The sequence below is a fragment of the Takifugu rubripes genome, chromosome 5 (assembly GCF_901000725.2).
Source record: "Takifugu rubripes chromosome 5, fTakRub1.2, whole genome shotgun sequence".
Lineage (NCBI taxonomy): Eukaryota > Metazoa > Chordata > Actinopteri > Tetraodontiformes > Tetraodontidae > Takifugu > Takifugu rubripes.
This window is the reverse complement of record NC_042289.1, coordinates 10561150-10577680: the sequence shown is the minus strand read 5'-3', so window position 1 is coordinate 10577680 and position 16531 is coordinate 10561150. Positions and strand designations below refer to the sequence as shown.

Below are 16531 nucleotides of genomic sequence, written 5' to 3'. Positions count from 1 at the left end.
CGGCCACAGCAAGCATTATAAATTCTTCCTCCGACTGTAGCGCCGCAATCTTCCCTGAAATTCACAACTCCGAGTGCAGAGTATCGCCTTCAATTAGCGTCAGCTTGCAGACGCTAATGTGCTGCAGCAGGTGTGCCTTCAGGATTTTATAACTCCAAATGAAGTCCGTGTCTCGCCAGCCTGCGTTGGGGCTGAGCAGAGATGATAGCGTGACTGGGAAAACCGGGAATCCAGACCACAAACTGTTATTCCAGCTGTAACAGTCCTGCAGCCTGGGAAAATTGGCTGATGTGATTGTTTATTGGAGGGCTGCAAAAAATGCTAAACTTGTTGTGGAACATGTTGCTAAAATGGTTCCGCGTGACGCTGCGCTTGCAGGGTTGGATGCAGCACATCCACCGTGCGGGACAGCTCTCCGGGAATTGTCACTTTGTTTGACCTTTGGTCTCCAGGAAGACTCCTCACGTGTGGAGCGAAAGTGAAGAGGGATCTTCTGTAAAGGGCAAACGACCCAATCACGGCCTGAAAAGCAGACGGGTCAGGATTCGATCAGAGCGTCGGGTTTACTGACGTCGGCAAGCTCCGCCCACTCAGACCCCAGAGCCAAGACCCCCCCCCTCCCCAGTTCAACGGCAGCAAGGAGACGACAGATGATCTTCAACACACACGCTCTGTGAGAAGACGTGGACAGATGATTTGTGTGTGCAGCTGAGACCACTGACTGAGGTCAAAGGTTTGCGGTGACTGACGTCACACCAAGGGGGGGGGGGCGACTTTTCCCCTCGCTCTCATTCAGGACTTCCTCTGGATTAGATAAGGAATTCATCTGCAGGGGGGAAAATGTAATATTTTTTATAAGATGGTCATGATTTGATCACTATTTGACAACCCAATGAGCCGCTTCAAAAATGTCTCTTAGGTAAGAAAGTGGTCGGTGTTGTACATTAAGTGAGGGGTTGAGGGGGGGCATAGTAAACCAATTACAATTGCTTTATGCATAAATACATAGCAGAGACTTGTCGGACTCCTGCAGCTGAATAATGGATCAGACATATAATTGCATTTGTAAATTAAAATGTCTCAAGGGAAAAAGGAGCCCAAAAGATCAAATTATCCTCCCAGACGCACAAGGACACACAAAGAAGTTTGTACTTGTTTGGCAAATGAAGAGACAGACTGTATCGACCTGGTTATTGCCAAAATTCGCTGTGATTATCTGTAATGTGTGTTTATTTTGGGTCCATTTCTCCCATAGGTGGGCTGGCAATAAGTGGCACTTATTATATAAATATAAGATATGGAGTAAGTGCAATATCTTATAACACTAAGATGCCAAATGTAAATAAGTAAACAGTAAAATTAGAATTTAAATTGTGTATTCAAGCACACCTCGGGTAATCTGTCATAAAACGTCCGTTTTCTTGATTACTATCCGTGATGTTGTATTGTAATGAAATATGCACGTTAAATGGGACGGAAAAGAGGAAAATATGAGGGGGAAAACCCCCCAAACTGTCTAATGTGTCACCGCTGACGAGCGGCCGACCGCGGCGCAGTGCGCATGCGCACTTGATTGTTTTGACTGAAAATGCCGTCGGTTTCGAAAACGGCGGCCAATGCGTCCCCCCAGACCGAGAAACCTACACACTATACGTGAGTAAAGCTGCTGCTCGCGGGCTGCCGATTCCCTCGCGTCGGAAAACCTTATTCCCGAGAGCACCTACGCGCCTTTGCACGACCCGCATTCCTAAACTCTTGTGCGTGTGGAAAACATGGAGCTTTTCCTGGCTTTGTGACTGACGAGCAGCGACTGCACACGGACCAGCCTGGCGATGAGGACGCCCTAAAACGGCTCGGCTGGGCGGCCAGTCGACAGCGGATGGGTTTTGGGTTATTTTGGGGAGTTAAGGGGTTGTTTTTAACAAACCGTGGTGTGTTACAGTGTCAACTCGTTCCGCTAAACGATTAGCCAGGAACTTGCTAACCAGTCTGCTTGTAAATAGCTCGGCCTTATTTTGAGTTCCCTCTTGTTACGCACTTTTCTGGACGTACGCTCAGGCTCTAGCAACAAGTGTTACGTCAAAATACGTCCGTAGTTTACTCTCTGAATATGGAGCTAACGCCGATGACCCAAAACATGTAATATTGTATATCACTAGCGATACGACGCGACTCTTTGGCGTGCCAATGTTTTTTTTCTCTTTTTCATTTATTTCTCAGCTCACGAAAACAATGATAATGGTAGTTTTTTTTTATGGTCGTTTCAGGTACTTGAAGGAGTTCAGGACAGAGCAGTGCCCGTTGTTCCTGCAGCACAAGTGCACGCAGCACAGACCTTTTACGTGCTTCAATTGGCATTTCCTCAACCAGCGTCGGAGGCGACCCATCAGGAGGAGAGACGGAACTTTCAACTACAGCCCCGACGTCTACTGCACCAAGTACGACGAGACCACAGGCCTCTGTCCGGATGGAGACGAGTAAGTCTGCCTTTGGGTTGTCGGTGCGTCGGGAAGGTGACGGTTAAGTGCGTGCGTGCGTGCGTGTGTGTGTGTGTGCATTAATGGTTCAGCATCAGTGTAAATGCTGAGGAACTTTTCCCTTTATCAGCCAGCACTGTTTAATTCATTGTATCCAGACAATTTCTAAGACGGTGAGTTTCACAGATGAAGTTTATATGTTGCATTTAATTCTCTACAAATCATTTCTGATTGCATTTATTTATTTATTTACCCTTTAATCCATAAAATCTAATGGTAATATTTTGCAGCTTCAAAAAAATTCTCGAAAATGGACGCCGGCGCTCTGATAATTCTTCATGTAGCAATGGCTGCTATTTTTGTATGACCTTGTGTGTTACTATAGCAACTGTTGCTACTCAAGAACGGGAACGAGGGTTTATTCAGAGGATGTTGTGATATTAATGCCTTTACTGTTGGAGTGCTTCATGGCTATTCATAATAAACAAGGTTTAAGGTGAATTTGGGAGATTTTTGAGGCCTTTTTAACAAAATGATTGTCTCATTCCTTACGCAGCTAAATATTTGAACCTGTTCTTGCCTGTGTCTCTCAGCTGTCCTTATTTACATCGGACCACCGGTGACACCGAGCGCAAGTACCATCTACGCTATTACAAGACTGGCAGCTGTATTCATGAGACGGACGCTCGGGGGCATTGTGTGAAGAATGGCCTCCACTGTGCGTTTGCTCACGGGCCACATGACCTCCGACCTCCGGTCTACGATATCAGGTGATGAAGCAAAAGCAAATAATGGTCTCTCCTTTCTCGGGTAAACTTTTCACTTACCAGCCTCACAGAGAAGCAAATTAGCCAGAACTTAAGGGAACCGCTGTAGCGGGGGGGGCTTTTACAACAAATGTGGTGCTAAAAAACACGCTTTCTTCCTCTTTGTGCCGCAGTACAGCAAAAATAGGCTGACAGGAAGCGACCTTGAGAGGTTTCAGTAATTCCAGGTGTATTTTTAAGGCGCCGGCCTCAATAAAACGAGTCTTTTTCAGCAATGTGAGCATCGCGTCGCGGGTTCACGCAGCTCCGTGTTCATACGATGCACCGCATTATATTGCAGAGAGATACAAGCACAAGAAGCTCTTCAGAATGGCCAGCTGGGGTCCGGAGAAGGTATTCCCGACCTGCAGCCTGGGGTGTTAGCCAGCCAGGCCATGATTGAGAAAACCCTGACGGAAGACCCCCGCTGGCAGGGTGAGCCAGCTCCGCTCTCACCACCCACAGTTTCTATCATCTCCCCGGTGAATGTGAAATGATGTCTTTCCCTTTATTTCCCCTGCAGACACCAACTTTGTTTTATCCAACTATAAAACGGACCAGTGTGCTAAACCCCCGAGACTATGCAGACAGGGCTACGCTTGTCCCCACTATCACAACAGCAGAGATCGAAGACGGAACCCCAGAAAGTTCAAATACAGGTAAGCTGTGCTGAAACTCAGGCTTCCTCCGTTTGTGTCAGTGCGACGAGATTTGTAACCGTGGCTGCAGGTCGACGCCCTGTCCGAGCGTGAAACACGGGGACGAGTGGGGGGAACCATCAAAGTGTGACAGCGGCGACAGCTGCCAGTATTGTCACTCGCGCACCGAGCAGCAGTTTCACCCAGAGGTGAGACCGTTGGGCGTCTGCAGCACCGGCCCGTCTCACCGTTGCCGGGGTTTGAACCGTTGCCCTTTTGTTTTGTCCTCCCAGATCTACAAATCCACCAAATGCAACGACATGAGGCAGAACGGATACTGTCCCAGAGGACCATTTTGTGCTTTCGCACATGTAGGAAGTAAGTTTTGCTCTTCGTACGCCGTCGGAGCTCTGATTATTTCTGGGACTGTGAATAAAACCCGGATTCTTTCAGGAATTCCTTCCAGCGAAGAGACCATGAACTCACTGCTGACGGTGATCCAGTCCGGATCACAGTCCCAGTTGGGCTCCCAGCAGTATTCCGAGTGTCCAGTCAGCGAGTGGAACAGCGGATGCAACCCCAGCGCGAACGCCACCAGTAGCAACGGACAGGTAGGAGGCGCACGTGGGAACCTCTGACCTGCTCGGCAGAGGGAATTCCTTCGCCTGAGGAGGCATTTGCGTCTATCCTCGTTATCCCGAGGGAGCGTTTATGTTTCCATCACGCTCGCTTTTCCGTTCAGCACATTTCCACCCCGTTATTTTCACCATCCTGCCATCACGTTCACGAGCTCATCTCTCTCTCTCTCAGGTCTCGTGTTGTAATGTCTCGCCCGTAACGCCGAGCTCAGGAAGCGACAGTCTGGTGTCTCCGCTGGGATCCAGCGGCAGGCCCAAATCCGTACCTAACAGTAGTTTATGTTTAGAGTCCAGCGCCTCGGTCTCGTCTCACTACCCTAAAGCTCCGGGCTTTGAGCGAGAAGATCAGGTACACGGAGCGACGCACGCTCACCAGGTTACAGGCGCTTTCTTCATTTTTCCTGCCATTTTCATTTTTCTCTGTTTTGAATTTAAATCGCTTCATCTGTTGGTTATAAGTGTCAGTTTGGCAACGAAGCCCTCAGCTTTTGCTCGTGACTGAGAATCCTCCGAGATGTTTGATGAGCTTCTGCATCGTGGCGTGAGCTGAACTCTGATGTTTGTTTGGTTTTTTTTTATCATTTTTAGATTAAAACCAAGGGGCAGCTCGATCCGAAAATGTTGGACCAAGACAAACTGGTTTGTTTTCTGATTAAACTTGTGAATTTGGTGTAGCAGATCGTTAAGGAAGCCCCCAGTTCTGAGGTGTGATGTGTGTGTAGATGCAGAACTCTGTGTTTTCCACGGTGTACCCTTTGGCGTCGAGCTTCACCTCCAGTATAACATCCAGTCTGGCCTCCAGTATTGGTTCTGAAAGTTCCTCCCCCACCACCTTGTCAACCATGAATGCAAAAGCTACTCCGTTCTACCCGGGGAGCAACACGGTGGAGTCCGTGATCGGTACGTCCCTGTCTGATCCACCTGCAGGAGGGGGGGGGTCCTGTCTGATCTAACGGTTCTGTTTCCTCCCAGGATCCGCTCTGGACCTGAACTTCAGTGATATCAACGTGGCGTCTCTGGATAGAGAGTTGGAGGAGCGAGACAGCAGCGCGGGGATGCCGAGTGAGGACAATACGTCAACATTTAAACGTTGGGTCATTTCAGAATTGACAACAGTCTCTCATTTGTCCGCGCAGGTCAACGGGCGCTTGGGGGATCCGCTCCCGTCAACATTCCGGGCTCCCTGGCTCGATCGTCCTCTTTTAACTCCTCGTCATCCCTCTCCACGTCCCCGCTCAGCTCCCTGTCTCAGTCTCTGTCCCAGTCCCTGCTGTCTGCCGCTGTGGCACAGCAGAATACACAGACGAGCGTGGTAGCCAAGCAAGAGCTGGGCCTACGGGGAACACCCACCTCCTCCTCCCAGAACTCCCTGGGTACGCTGCTGCTGTGGCCTCTCGCTGGAGCTTGGGGGGGGGTTGGATACCTCATGTAACTGGTTTTGTCACTCTTTCAGGCTTGAACGGAGGTGCTACCAGCATCTGGGACTTTGTTAGCGGCAGCTTTTCCCCGAGTCCATCTCCAGTTTTCAGCAGCCTGCCGTCCACGAGCAGCAGCGGCGATCTGGCTCGGCTCTTCAGAGACTTGGAGGAGGCCAAGAAGAAGCTCAAACAGTGGGAGGAGGCGTGGCTCCAGGTCAAACAGGTCAGTGCTTTCAGCAAACCTTCACCGCCGCGCGTGTTTTAATAGCAGAGTTACGGACTGGTTTTGGTTGTAGGCGTGTGAAGCTTGCCAGAAAGACACCCATGAAGCGAAGGAACAGGCAAAATCGGCCGAAGCAGAGCGGCAGCTGGCGGAGCAGAAGTGGGAGGAAACGGACCGCAAGCTGAAGGAGCTCCAAGGAGACTTTGACGTGCTTTGCCGCACGCCTGGAACACCTCTCCTGCGTAGCTACGGCGAGCTGGAACAGCTCCCGCTGTCGAAGCTTCACTCCCTCCAGAGTCAGCTGCGTAGTGACCTTGACCTCATAGACGGGGTAAGAAAGACGAGCCCACACACGGCATTTCATTCGTAGCACCTAAAGTAGCGGAGAAGCACGTTCACAGCTACCGTCGGGCCTGCTAGCTTGACAAAGTCTGCATGAACTGTGTTGAGATGCAGCTGATGCCAGTTCTCTCTCCCCCCCCAACAGGTAATTTATCAGCTTCAGTCAAAGAAATGTATAGTTTGCCAAAAGCATGATCGTTGCATCGTTCTGCAGCCTTGCCAACATTATGTACTATGTGAGAACTGTGCACCTAGTAAAACAGAATGTCCCTATTGTAGAACAAAAATATTGAAGTGGTAATGTACAATTACTCCAGGTACTATTTAAAGATATAGCCTTTTTAAAATGTGCTAATAGCAGATTCATTTCCGAGGCAGCCATGTCTGTTTTCATAACAGTGGGGGAATTGATTTATTATAATGATGTTTGACTGGAAAACCACCTCTTCTGACCATTTCACCTTAAACGGGACCCATCCAACCTGCGAGAGCGCCGGAAATAAGACGGTGTGGGCGATAAACGACAAAAGGTCCAGAACAGAAGGATCAGAGGGATCCGTAAAACCTCCCAGAATGATATGGAAGTCTACACAAAACTCGTGTCGATGTTTTGTTTTTTCACAAAAGCTAAAAATCATGAAAAAAAAAGAGAAAAGAATTGGTGTGTGTCAGAGGCACCGACGGAGACATTTCAAGAATGAGTTTTTCCGAGAACAAAAGCTGCGTCTGTCAGAAAAGGGAATGAAAGGACTCTGATTGTTGAGAAAGTAACAAATGTTGGGCAGACGTGTCAGACAGTCGGAGCTAAATATGCAGATTTGTTCCTCTGGCTTGGATCTGAAGGAGGAAACGCCATTTTAATCCCAAACGTTCGCCAGTCAGGCATCATTATTCCGACCAAGAATTCAGATTTCTTACTAAAGCACTTTGTTGACCTGGGACTTTACTAAAGGGGATGATAGAATATTGCTTTAAGCTGCTTTGTAGGTCTTCTTTTGTGTCTTTTTTTGTAGATTGGTATATATTTTTTTCTATATAAGCTAATGTCTGAAGCTTTTGTTGTGTACTGTGAAACGTCATTTGAATATTACCTGTTTCCTATAGTGAAATCATGGCATGTTCTATATATTCTATAAGATTTCCTAGTAAATGACAGAATACTTTCTACTTTCATAGATAGATTTATAAAATTTCAATCAATTAAGTGCAAATTTAAATGCATTTTAGGCGTAACCAGCAACTGTAATATGGGTAAGGCACACGCTACACGTCAAGGCTGTTAAATCCGATTTGTAGATTCATGTAGTCGTTAGCGACGCACGTACGGCGTTTAGCCGAAGGCTAAACTTTTTATTTGTGGCGCAGGAAGTTCAACCTTCTCCAGAACATATCGGCCTCTAACTCCCAAGTGCCTTGCCTTAGTTGAGGAGGTTATGTGGAGGATTTGGGGCCGACGCGGCTGCAGGTTTCTCGTTAACCCCTGCACAATGACCGTATGTGTAAATATCATTTGGCCCCTGCGACGATTCAAGCAAAGCCGTCCCGGCTCTGTAGCCCCGCCCCCTCGCCGCCCGTCTGCTCATCCTCCGGCTGCGGTGCTCTTTTGATGCAGCTTTGAAATTCAGTTTCACTTTTGGGAGTATGCAAACACGGCACCGCAAAATTTGTAATTATTCAGCAGCGATGGAAGAATCCTGGCGAGTTTTTTTAAACAAGATTTTGTCTTTAGGCTTCTCTAAAATGACCTCCTACTGTGCTGAATTCGCTTTAAATTCAATAAAAACACCTACAGGTTGACACTTTGCTACGTATTAATATGGGGAGGTGCATTGTTTACATTCACATTAATGGCAATTAAGTAACTCAGAGGAATATATATATATATATATATACATATATATATAAAGGGGTTTATGCTATTTAGTGTTTTCCTTCTATTCCACCTTTTGCAGCACCCTAAACACTTCTTATATTGCATGTTATGCGATATATAAACCAGCTCCATTCTAAAAAAAGCGGCCGCTCTGTAACACTGCCAGAGTATTTGTATAAACTTATTTTTCGTGTAGTCGATGCATCTGCGAGCTTCAGGAGAAGGTATTAACCTAGTTTGGTGTTTCACGTTTAGATGTCTGAATGTCGTTCTGCCTCCATCGTGCTGAAAGTGAGAAACCGCCTCCGTCTAATGCGCGTTTTAATCACCCGTATGAGCGCCTGGCGCTGGCGCAGTCATGGGTCGGCTGAAGGATTTTGGGGAAGGGAAGGGGGGTGGTCCCCATATTTGCAGCTAATTCCCCAGGAAGTTTAGGTGCGAGGGTCCAGAAAAGGAGCCAAGCGGGTTGGTAGCTAACGTCAAGTCTTTGATGGTTTACGTCTGTAGATTTGAGCCCTCTTTCTAACATCGCCGTTTTACCAAAGACTGTTATTTCATTTGTGCATTTCATCGTTTCTTTAAGTTATTTAGAGGAAGGTAACCACCTAGGACCTTAAATAGATGTTGATTCACAGTAAGTTTAGCTGTAGTGGTGCATGGCTTCACAAAAACAACATAAAAGGGAAAAAAAACCGCGGTTATTGGTATATTTGATGTAGTGTTGCGTTCATGGCAGGTTTGGTCACCTTAAGAGGAGTCGTGTCGCCATCAATTTCATCTACGGGGGAAGGAGCAGAGATGTGCGGCCCTGAAGTGGCCGCGTGCACTTCAAGTGTCGTTACATTGTGTCGTTAACAAGGCTTCGGTCCTCGCTCTGGTTCATAGTGTTAATCATTTCTGATCAGGCAGGAGACGGACGACTGATGCAAACACCGACGTCATTAAAACTCTTCCGATCGGTTCTTTGACTCTAGAAACGGAGCCAGTTTGGATTTTCTTCGCCCCATCAATGCGAGGAGATTTTTAAAAAAGTCCAATTAGGATCAAATTTCCAGTGCCTTAGACTGTTTTTGTGACTCCTGTGTATCCAGGCAACTGGAGCTGAGCACCAGTTTAGCTGACTGGTCCGTCTGGATTTGCCACACGACAAAAAAAATTGGATCTGGCACCAAAACTCGGGGGAAAAAAAGCAGCAAATAGTCCAAAATGTTGAAAAGGAGCCGTACTGACGCATCACCTGCGCTGCGGCGGGAGACTTTCATCCATTTCTCCGTTATTGTCAGTCTTTTGTCTTCATTTTTTGTTTTGTTTTTAATACTATAAAAGTGGAGCCAGATGATTTATGCAATCATGTACATGTGATGATAATTGGAGCTGTTCTGATGATTAAAGCAGCAGCGGCGGCGGCAGCAGCGAGGTTATTCTAACATTAGAAGCCCAGAAGTATTGAATGTATTAGTCCTAATTAGATTTTCCATGAAGAGGCCCCTGGATGTCGCTTCATTCATCACGATGTAGCACCCAGTTGTGAATTTCTGTCCAATCAAAGTGTTGGAAGTGAAGCGAGCGCGAGCTCTCAGGTGTGGGTTTGCGAGCGGACGGCGGCCGAGGACGGAGGCGTTCCCCCTCCAGGAAAGACCTCCCTGATTCTGCGAGGAGCCGCGGGGACGTGGGACACCAGTTTCTGATCACTCTGTTGGTATGTTGATGGTTTCTGTGTTGTGGATGTAAAATAGGCTTTTTTTTTTTTCTTTTCTACATCAGGATTTTGTGCTGCGTATGTTCTGTAATGTATCACTAGTTTGTTAACACTTTAAATTGTTACAGTTATGCAAATGGTTTACAGAAGTTCACAATTATTTTTATCATCTTGGGAATTAAAATAATTTTTTCATCTGAAGTGCGTGAAGCTCTTGATTCCAGACGAGACGCTGAGCCGGGTCGCGGCGACGGGTGTATCATTCCTGCCAGCAGGGGGCGGTGGGAGCTGCAGGAGCCCCTCCATGATGGAACCTGGTCTGGCAGCCAGGGTCAAAAACCCAACATTTTAGCAGGAAAGGACCTTAGACTCTCAGGAGACAGTCCCTCCAGGCAGAGCCCAGTCAGAGATCCAGAACTCAGAGACCCACCAGCACCAGTGGGAAGCGCGTCGGCCAGAAGACCAGACCGGTCCAGACTCTGAGGGACGAGAGAGCAGGTGGACTCAAACAGCCCATGTTCTCTCACTCTCTGGGCTTTGGCTCCAGTCAAAGTCGCCATCTGCTCCTCAGAGGTTGACCAGGACATGCTGACGCGCCCCCCCCCCCCCCCCAGACAGGGAGCAGATGACCGTGAAGCCTCTTCTGCCTCCACTGATCCCTTCAGGTCTGAAGGTGCAGCTTCACGACCATGAACACGAGATCTGGGCGCCGCCGATGCCCTTCGAGACTTCTAACTTCTCCCCGCATGTTTTCCGAGTACTTTATCATTTCAGGGAGATATCTTCCCCCCCCCACTGAGTGTTTAGTTTGGCTGCTGAGTCGGGCTCTAATAAATCATTCTGGGATGTTCTTGGCAGTTTTGTCGTGAGCGTGAGGACAGCGTGGATCAGTGTAAACAGCTGGATGTTTGTGTTGGAGAGGCTGAGCCTTTGCCGTCGTTGTCGAGGGCGTCCTTTCATCATTGTTCACCCTGGAGTTTAAAACATAAATATTATTTTGGAGAAAGGTATTGGACCCATCTTAGAAATCCTCTCGTGATTAAATACCTGCTGTTTTTATTTGGGGATCTGCCGTCTATAAAACTGGACTGTTCAGACAGCGAATGTGTCCATAACTGGTCTGAGCTGGACTTTCCTAAACTCAAGATTCAAGATTCAAGATTACTTTATTGATCCCTTTAGGGGGTGTCCACCAGGGAAATTAGCATCTCCAAAGATCTACAGCATCTACAAAATTTCCCACCACCATTTCACCCCATCAAACCTATTAAAGATAATAAAAATATAATAAAATAAGAAATAAAATAGAATAAATTAAAAATAGAATATGAATATAAATATAAAACTATAAAAATGTTCCAGTTCTCCTGTTGGCCCTCCTCCCCCCCTGTGAGGAGTTGAACAGCCTGATGGCTCGGGGGATGAATGAGTTCCCCAGTCTGTTGGTCCTGAACTTGGGGAGGCGCAGCCTCTGGCTGATCAGGCTTCTCTGGCTGTGGATGACAGTGTGCAGAGGGTGGCGGTCATTGTCCATGATGCTCCGCAGCTTGTCAATAGTTCGCCAGAGGTTTCAGCTTCATCCCCACCACCGAGCTGGCCCGCCTGATCAGCTTCTCCAGCCTGGAGAGGTCCGCTTTTGTCGCACTCCCCCCCCAGCAAACCACAGCGTAGGACAGCACGCTGGCGACCACAGACTGGTAGAACATCCAGAGGAGTTTCCTGCAGAAGGAAAGATCTGAGTCTCTTCAGCAAGTACATCCTGTACATCCATCCAACTACATCCAAGTAGTTGGATCCAAGTACATCCATCCAACTCACCAAAGATGAGGGGATCAAGCTGTTCCTGAGTCAGACTGCGTGGGTCCAGCTAATTCCACAGCACCTCCTCCACAAGCCCTGGTCTGAAGCGGTGACGGGAATGTTTAATGTTCTCTCCACCTCTCTCATTATCCTCCACCTTCTCTGTGGCAGGTGTCTCCATCCAGATGTCGACACGTCCTGGTTATTGGAAGAATATTTTTTTGAAGAATTATGAATTTATTTATAATGAAAAATATAACACCTTTTCTGCATGATCCATTAAAAAATCTTCAAATACTTCTGGGATTATCCAGCAGGTATTTGAAATTTAGAGTAGAGGGAAAATTCTCTTTCTTTACAAGATATTTCCAACAAAACAAATTAAGAAATTAAATTATACAGTCATTTTTCTAGATGAGGGGGATACAAATGTCCTTTTTAAGGTGCCTACCGAGTACGGTTGCTAGGTTACCGCTGTAGCTTCTCCTAAATCCAAGTGTGCGGCGTCAACAATGCTGCCTTCAGGTTTCAAGAGGAAAATCGGAAATCTTGGTTATCTCCCTGGTGAGTCCGCTGTTTCTTCCTTCTGCTCCGGCTCTTCGTTTGAGATATTTGAGGTGGGTCAAACAAACATGGCCCTGTTTGCTAGCATAAATCAACACAACACAACTAAGTGAACTTTGTATGCTCACCTGTGGCTTTAAAAACATTTTTGCGGGCTCTTTAGAATTGTGAGAACCGTGTAACTATAGAAGTCAATATTGATCGCAGCATCCTGGTTTCCATTTATTCAGAGAAATGTCAGAAATGGTCTACAGTTGTTCAGTGAAAGAACATTTGCTGTACTTTATATCTCCTGTAGGAAAAGATTTGGAAGGAAACTGCAGATTTCGAAAGCATTTATTGCACTTGTACACCATTTAAGTAACACACACGATTCATGTAACAATGCACACTTTGTATGACTCATACCTATAAACCACATTTGGAGAATAATCATTTTTCATGTTTACTCTTATCTACAGTCCCATGGAGAAGAACAAGAGTGTGTTAACAGCTTCTTATTGGAGATAATTAAACGCATCCCTAAATTGGTTCCTGTGAGGACTGAAAGTGAGGGCGGTTTACCTGTTAACGGGTGATCAGAATAGCATTTAGCAATTAAGATGAGAGCATATAGAAGGCACCGTCCCCGTTGGTACCTCGTCTGCCATCTCTGACAGGTGTTTAGCAGCTTTGGAAGGCTGCGCCGTCAACGTCCCTCAGGTCCTGACCCGTTAAGCGTGTTGGGCTGGAGCATGTAATGTTGTTGTATATGGTGATGGTGGTGTCTGGCTCTTCGCCCTCTGCGTGGGTCTCGACTTGCCGCGGCACCACCGACGGATTTCTCGCGCTGTAATTTCTGAGTGGGAGGGCCCCGCAGTCGCATCTCCATCTGTTCCCAGAGAGCAGGAGTTTTTCCAAACCCTCTGCAAACTCCGGGGCGATGCTCGTCAGCTCGTTGGCTCTGAGGTCCAGGTAACGCAGCCTCGGGAGCAGAAGCTTGGTGCCGTTCTGCAGAAACTGTCTGCAGTCGTTGTTGGACAGCAGCAAGTACTCCAAGTTCTTCAGGCCTGAGAACGTTTGGCCTGTGAGAACCTCCAGCTTGTTGAAACTGAGGTCCAGTTCCAGTAGGCCCACCAGGTCCACAAAGCTCTGGCGTTCCACCACAGAGATGTTGTTGTGCTGCAGGAAAAGCCTCCTCAGACTAGAGAGTCCGCTGAAAGCTTGAGTGGTGACCCTGGTGAGGCAGCCCCGGCCCAGGTGAAGGCTGTGCAGCTTCGACAGACCTTTGAACACCTGGTCGGGCAGCTTGTGGAAGCAGCTTCCTGACAGGTTGATGACAGCCACGTGAGAAAGGCCCATGAAACTCCCCACCTTTGCTTCCTGGATGCGGTTGTGCTCCAGCTCTAAGACCTCCAGACGGCCGAGCTCCTCGAACACCTTCTCCCCCAACACCCTGATCCTGTTGTGGCTCAGTCGCAGCTCCTCTAGGTACTGCAGGTCACGGAAGGTCCTGGGCTTAATTCCAGCGATGGAGTTGTTGGAAAGCCGCAGAACGTGCAGAAGGTACAGGCCCATGAAGGTGTCCTCGTGCAGGGAGCTCAGCCTGTTGTTGGTGAGGTCCAGCCATCTTAGGGACTTCATACCCACGAAGGCTCTGGGCACCACTGTCACGATCTGGTTCTGGGCCAGGTAGAGCTTCTGCAGCTTAGTCAGTTTAACAAACACGTTGGCCTTGATGACCTTCAGCTGATTCCCGCTCAGATCCAACTCCTTCAGCTCTACCAGATGTTGGAAAAGCTGCGGCTGCAGGTAGGCGAGTCTGTTCCCCGCGAGGATGAGCTCCCTGAGACCCTGCAGGTCATGGAAGACCGTCTCGGGCAGAACCGCGATGGAGTTCCTCCCCAGGTTGAGAAGCCACATGTGCGAAAGTCCCGCAAACAGCCTGTCGTCAATCCGGCTCAGCTGGTTGTTATGGAGACTAAGCGAAGCCAGGTTGGGTGTGTTCTGAAAGATCGCAGCTGGCATCACCCGGATGCGGTTTCGCTCAAGGTGGATGTGGGCCAAGGACCTGAGACCTTTGAGGGCCTGAGGGTCCAGTGTCACTAACTGGCCGCTCTGCAGATTCAAAAACTCCAGATGCACGAGGCCGGTGAAAGAGGCGGCCGGCAGCGATGCCAGCAGGTTGACGTCCAGCCACAGGGAATGCGTGGCGGGCGGGAGGTCCGGCGGAACCTGCGTGAGGTTCTGAGCGCTGCAGTACACGTGCAGCTCCAGGCTGTAGTCGTCGTGCTGGCAGGTGCATCCCTTGGCACACACAACAGGCGCCTCGGTCGCAACGGCGTCGGGGTCTAGCAACGCCACGGATGTTCCCAGGACCCCCAGCACCAACAGGACGGTGGTCCTCATCACAGCTGTCGGCACAAAGGAGGAGAAGTGTTTCTGGAGGCGGCGCGTTGGTAAATATCACACCTTCGGTTTTTAACACAAATAAAGAGCTTACCTGAATCGAGAGCGGTCCGGATTGAAGCTATCCAGGCTGTGAAATGCTGAATTGTGCAATTGTTTGTATGTGGTTTGGAGGCGCCCCCCAGCTCCCCCATCCCCCGCAGGTCAGGTGTACAGATTATTTACTTTAACCCGTTTGTGTCCATCCGGCAGTTTTCATCCATTCTAAAGCTTGAACCCGGCCTGATAACCGCTGATCTGGATTCTGTCCCTTCCACGAGGGCGTGAAGGAGAAAGGAGAATACGTTAGCTGACCCTTGCCCCCGTGAGCGTCAACGACCCGTTTGAGAGGGATCCCTGAATCATCGCTGTGATTTCTTTAACATAATCTTACAGTCATATCAACATTATGGAGACGACCATGCAAGTGGCCTTTTACTGTTGACTCTTGTGTCACCGGCTGTGTTGGTTTTACAGTGATGTGGATTTTAACCATTATGCAGCGATAAGGAGACGGAATGAGCCCTCTCGCCCACGGCCAAGTTCATAAGGTGGTCTAATAGCGATCTTTATTTTCTCGCCACCTTTTTGTTAAGGAGACGATAACGTGGTCTGAGGCTCCACTGACCCTGTGAACCTGCTCGCGTTCACTAGTTCAAGCAGGACAGGCTCAGTTTCAGAGGACTGTTTCCTAATAATCTCAATGACTGCAATGACTAACTTTGTGTTTACTCTTTCTTGGTATCTGGGTACTTTTGGACATCCATGAACTGGTCATGCTCTGAAGGACAACCAGCCCCCGATAAGGTTGTGTGCTTGCACATTAATTTAATTGATTTGCTTCCTGCTCGGTGTTGAACACATCCTGGTTGTCCCTCGGATCTAGTCGTGCTCATGTCATGTGATGAAGGATAAATTTACATTTCATAAACATTTTAATGGGTCAATTTAAATTTATTTCAATGCCCGTTAGAGGGCGCTGTTGGCCCAGTGTCAGACGACACTACTGTCCGTTGTCCCCGGGGTTCTCTTAACCTTCCAGAGCAAAGTATTTCATTCTGAACATTTCATGACTATAATTGCTGCTTTTAAACGTCCCACGTGTGTGCATGGAAGCAACACAACAGCTCTTTTGTTCCTGCAGAAATAAAAAGGCTGCAGGTTTACCGAGGTCCAAACCTGCCACCTGGAGCGCTGAAGTGGTCGTTGCTGCCCTGATGAACTCCTCTGATTGGCTCCAGCACTGTCACACAAGGTTTTTCCCTTCAAACAGTTTTGAAAATTACAGACACATGAATGAATGCAAGTCAGATGAGTTGGTGGAACATGAATGTCCCAGGAAAAGCTCCTGAACTGGTCTGAACTGGTTTTGCTGTTATAGAAGTAAAACTCGACTAATCTGTTTCATAGATGACTAAAAAGGGTCCAACAATCAAATGGTTTGAATTGATGAGTTGAGATTAGGATCCGAACCGGTGCTATTTGGCCCAGCCTGCCTGGGAGAAGGGACCCTCTGGATGGGGACAATGTTGCACCCTGCTGTTGCTCTCATCTGCTGCACATGACGTGGTTCCTAGTGGTCCGTACAACCAAAGCAGACAGCCAGAACAATATTCCATCTGCATT

The 16531-nt window shown here is 48.1% G+C and overlaps 2 protein-coding genes across 5 annotated transcripts; one reads left to right on the top strand and one right to left on the bottom strand.

The window, feature by feature from the left end:
* The first annotated feature begins 1533 nt into the window (after positions 1–1533).
* Positions 1534–10315, top strand: unkl (unk like zinc finger). Of its 4 annotated transcripts, none has more exons than XM_011604122.2 (16): positions 1534–1653; positions 2268–2477; positions 3071–3247; positions 3585–3718; positions 3807–3942; positions 4013–4130; positions 4215–4299; positions 4375–4532; positions 4732–4908; positions 5148–5198; positions 5282–5459; positions 5532–5621; positions 5696–5932; positions 6013–6200; positions 6274–6531; positions 6688–10315. In XM_011604122.2, exons 1-16 carry the CDS (start codon positions 1589–1591, stop codon positions 6841–6843), a joined length of 2418 nt encoding a protein of 805 aa, XP_011602424.2. In that variant the 5' UTR covers positions 1534–1588; the 3' UTR covers positions 6844–10315. The 4 variants fall into 4 exon arrangements, with proteins under 4 accessions (XP_011602424.2, XP_011602425.2, XP_003964820.3 ...); XM_011604123.2 differs by having other exon boundaries at positions 4732–4935; positions 9507–10315; XM_003964771.3 differs by having other exon boundaries at positions 4732–4935.
* A 2481-nt stretch (positions 10316–12796) lies between these two features.
* On the bottom strand, positions 12797–15332 carry igfals (insulin-like growth factor binding protein, acid labile subunit). The gene is made up of 2 exons (XM_003964844.3): positions 14961–15332; positions 12797–14871 (listed from the first exon to the last, which is right to left on the bottom strand). The coding sequence occupies exons 1-2, from the start codon at positions 15058–15060 to the stop codon at positions 13142–13144; spliced, it is 1830 nt and encodes a 609-aa protein (XP_003964893.2). The 5' UTR covers positions 15061–15332; the 3' UTR covers positions 12797–13141.
* Between the last annotated feature and the right edge of the window lie 1199 nt (positions 15333–16531).

What these genes read in the sequence shown, in the direction of transcription:
- igfals (XM_003964844.3), bottom strand. Translation starts at nt 15,060, where the DNA reads ATGGGGGAGCTGGGGGGCGCCTCCAAACCACATACAAACAATTGCACA. An exon ending in CCGGACCGCTCTCGATTCAG is followed by an intron (nt 14,872 to 14,960) that starts GTAAGCTCTTTA and finishes TTGTGCCGACAG; the next exon opens with CTGTGATGAGGACCACCGTC.
- unkl (XM_003964771.3), top strand. Translation starts at nt 1,589, where the DNA reads ATGCCGTCGGTTTCGAAAACGGCGGCCAATGCGTCCCCCCAGACCGAG. An exon ending in CCCAGAAAGTTCAAATACAG is followed by an intron (nt 3,943 to 4,012) that starts GTAAGCTGTGCT and finishes CCGTGGCTGCAG; the next exon opens with GTCGACGCCCTGTCCGAGCG. An exon ending in GAGCGACGCACGCTCACCAG is followed by an intron (nt 4,936 to 5,147) that starts GTTACAGGCGCT and finishes TATCATTTTTAG; the next exon opens with ATTAAAACCAAGGGGCAGCT.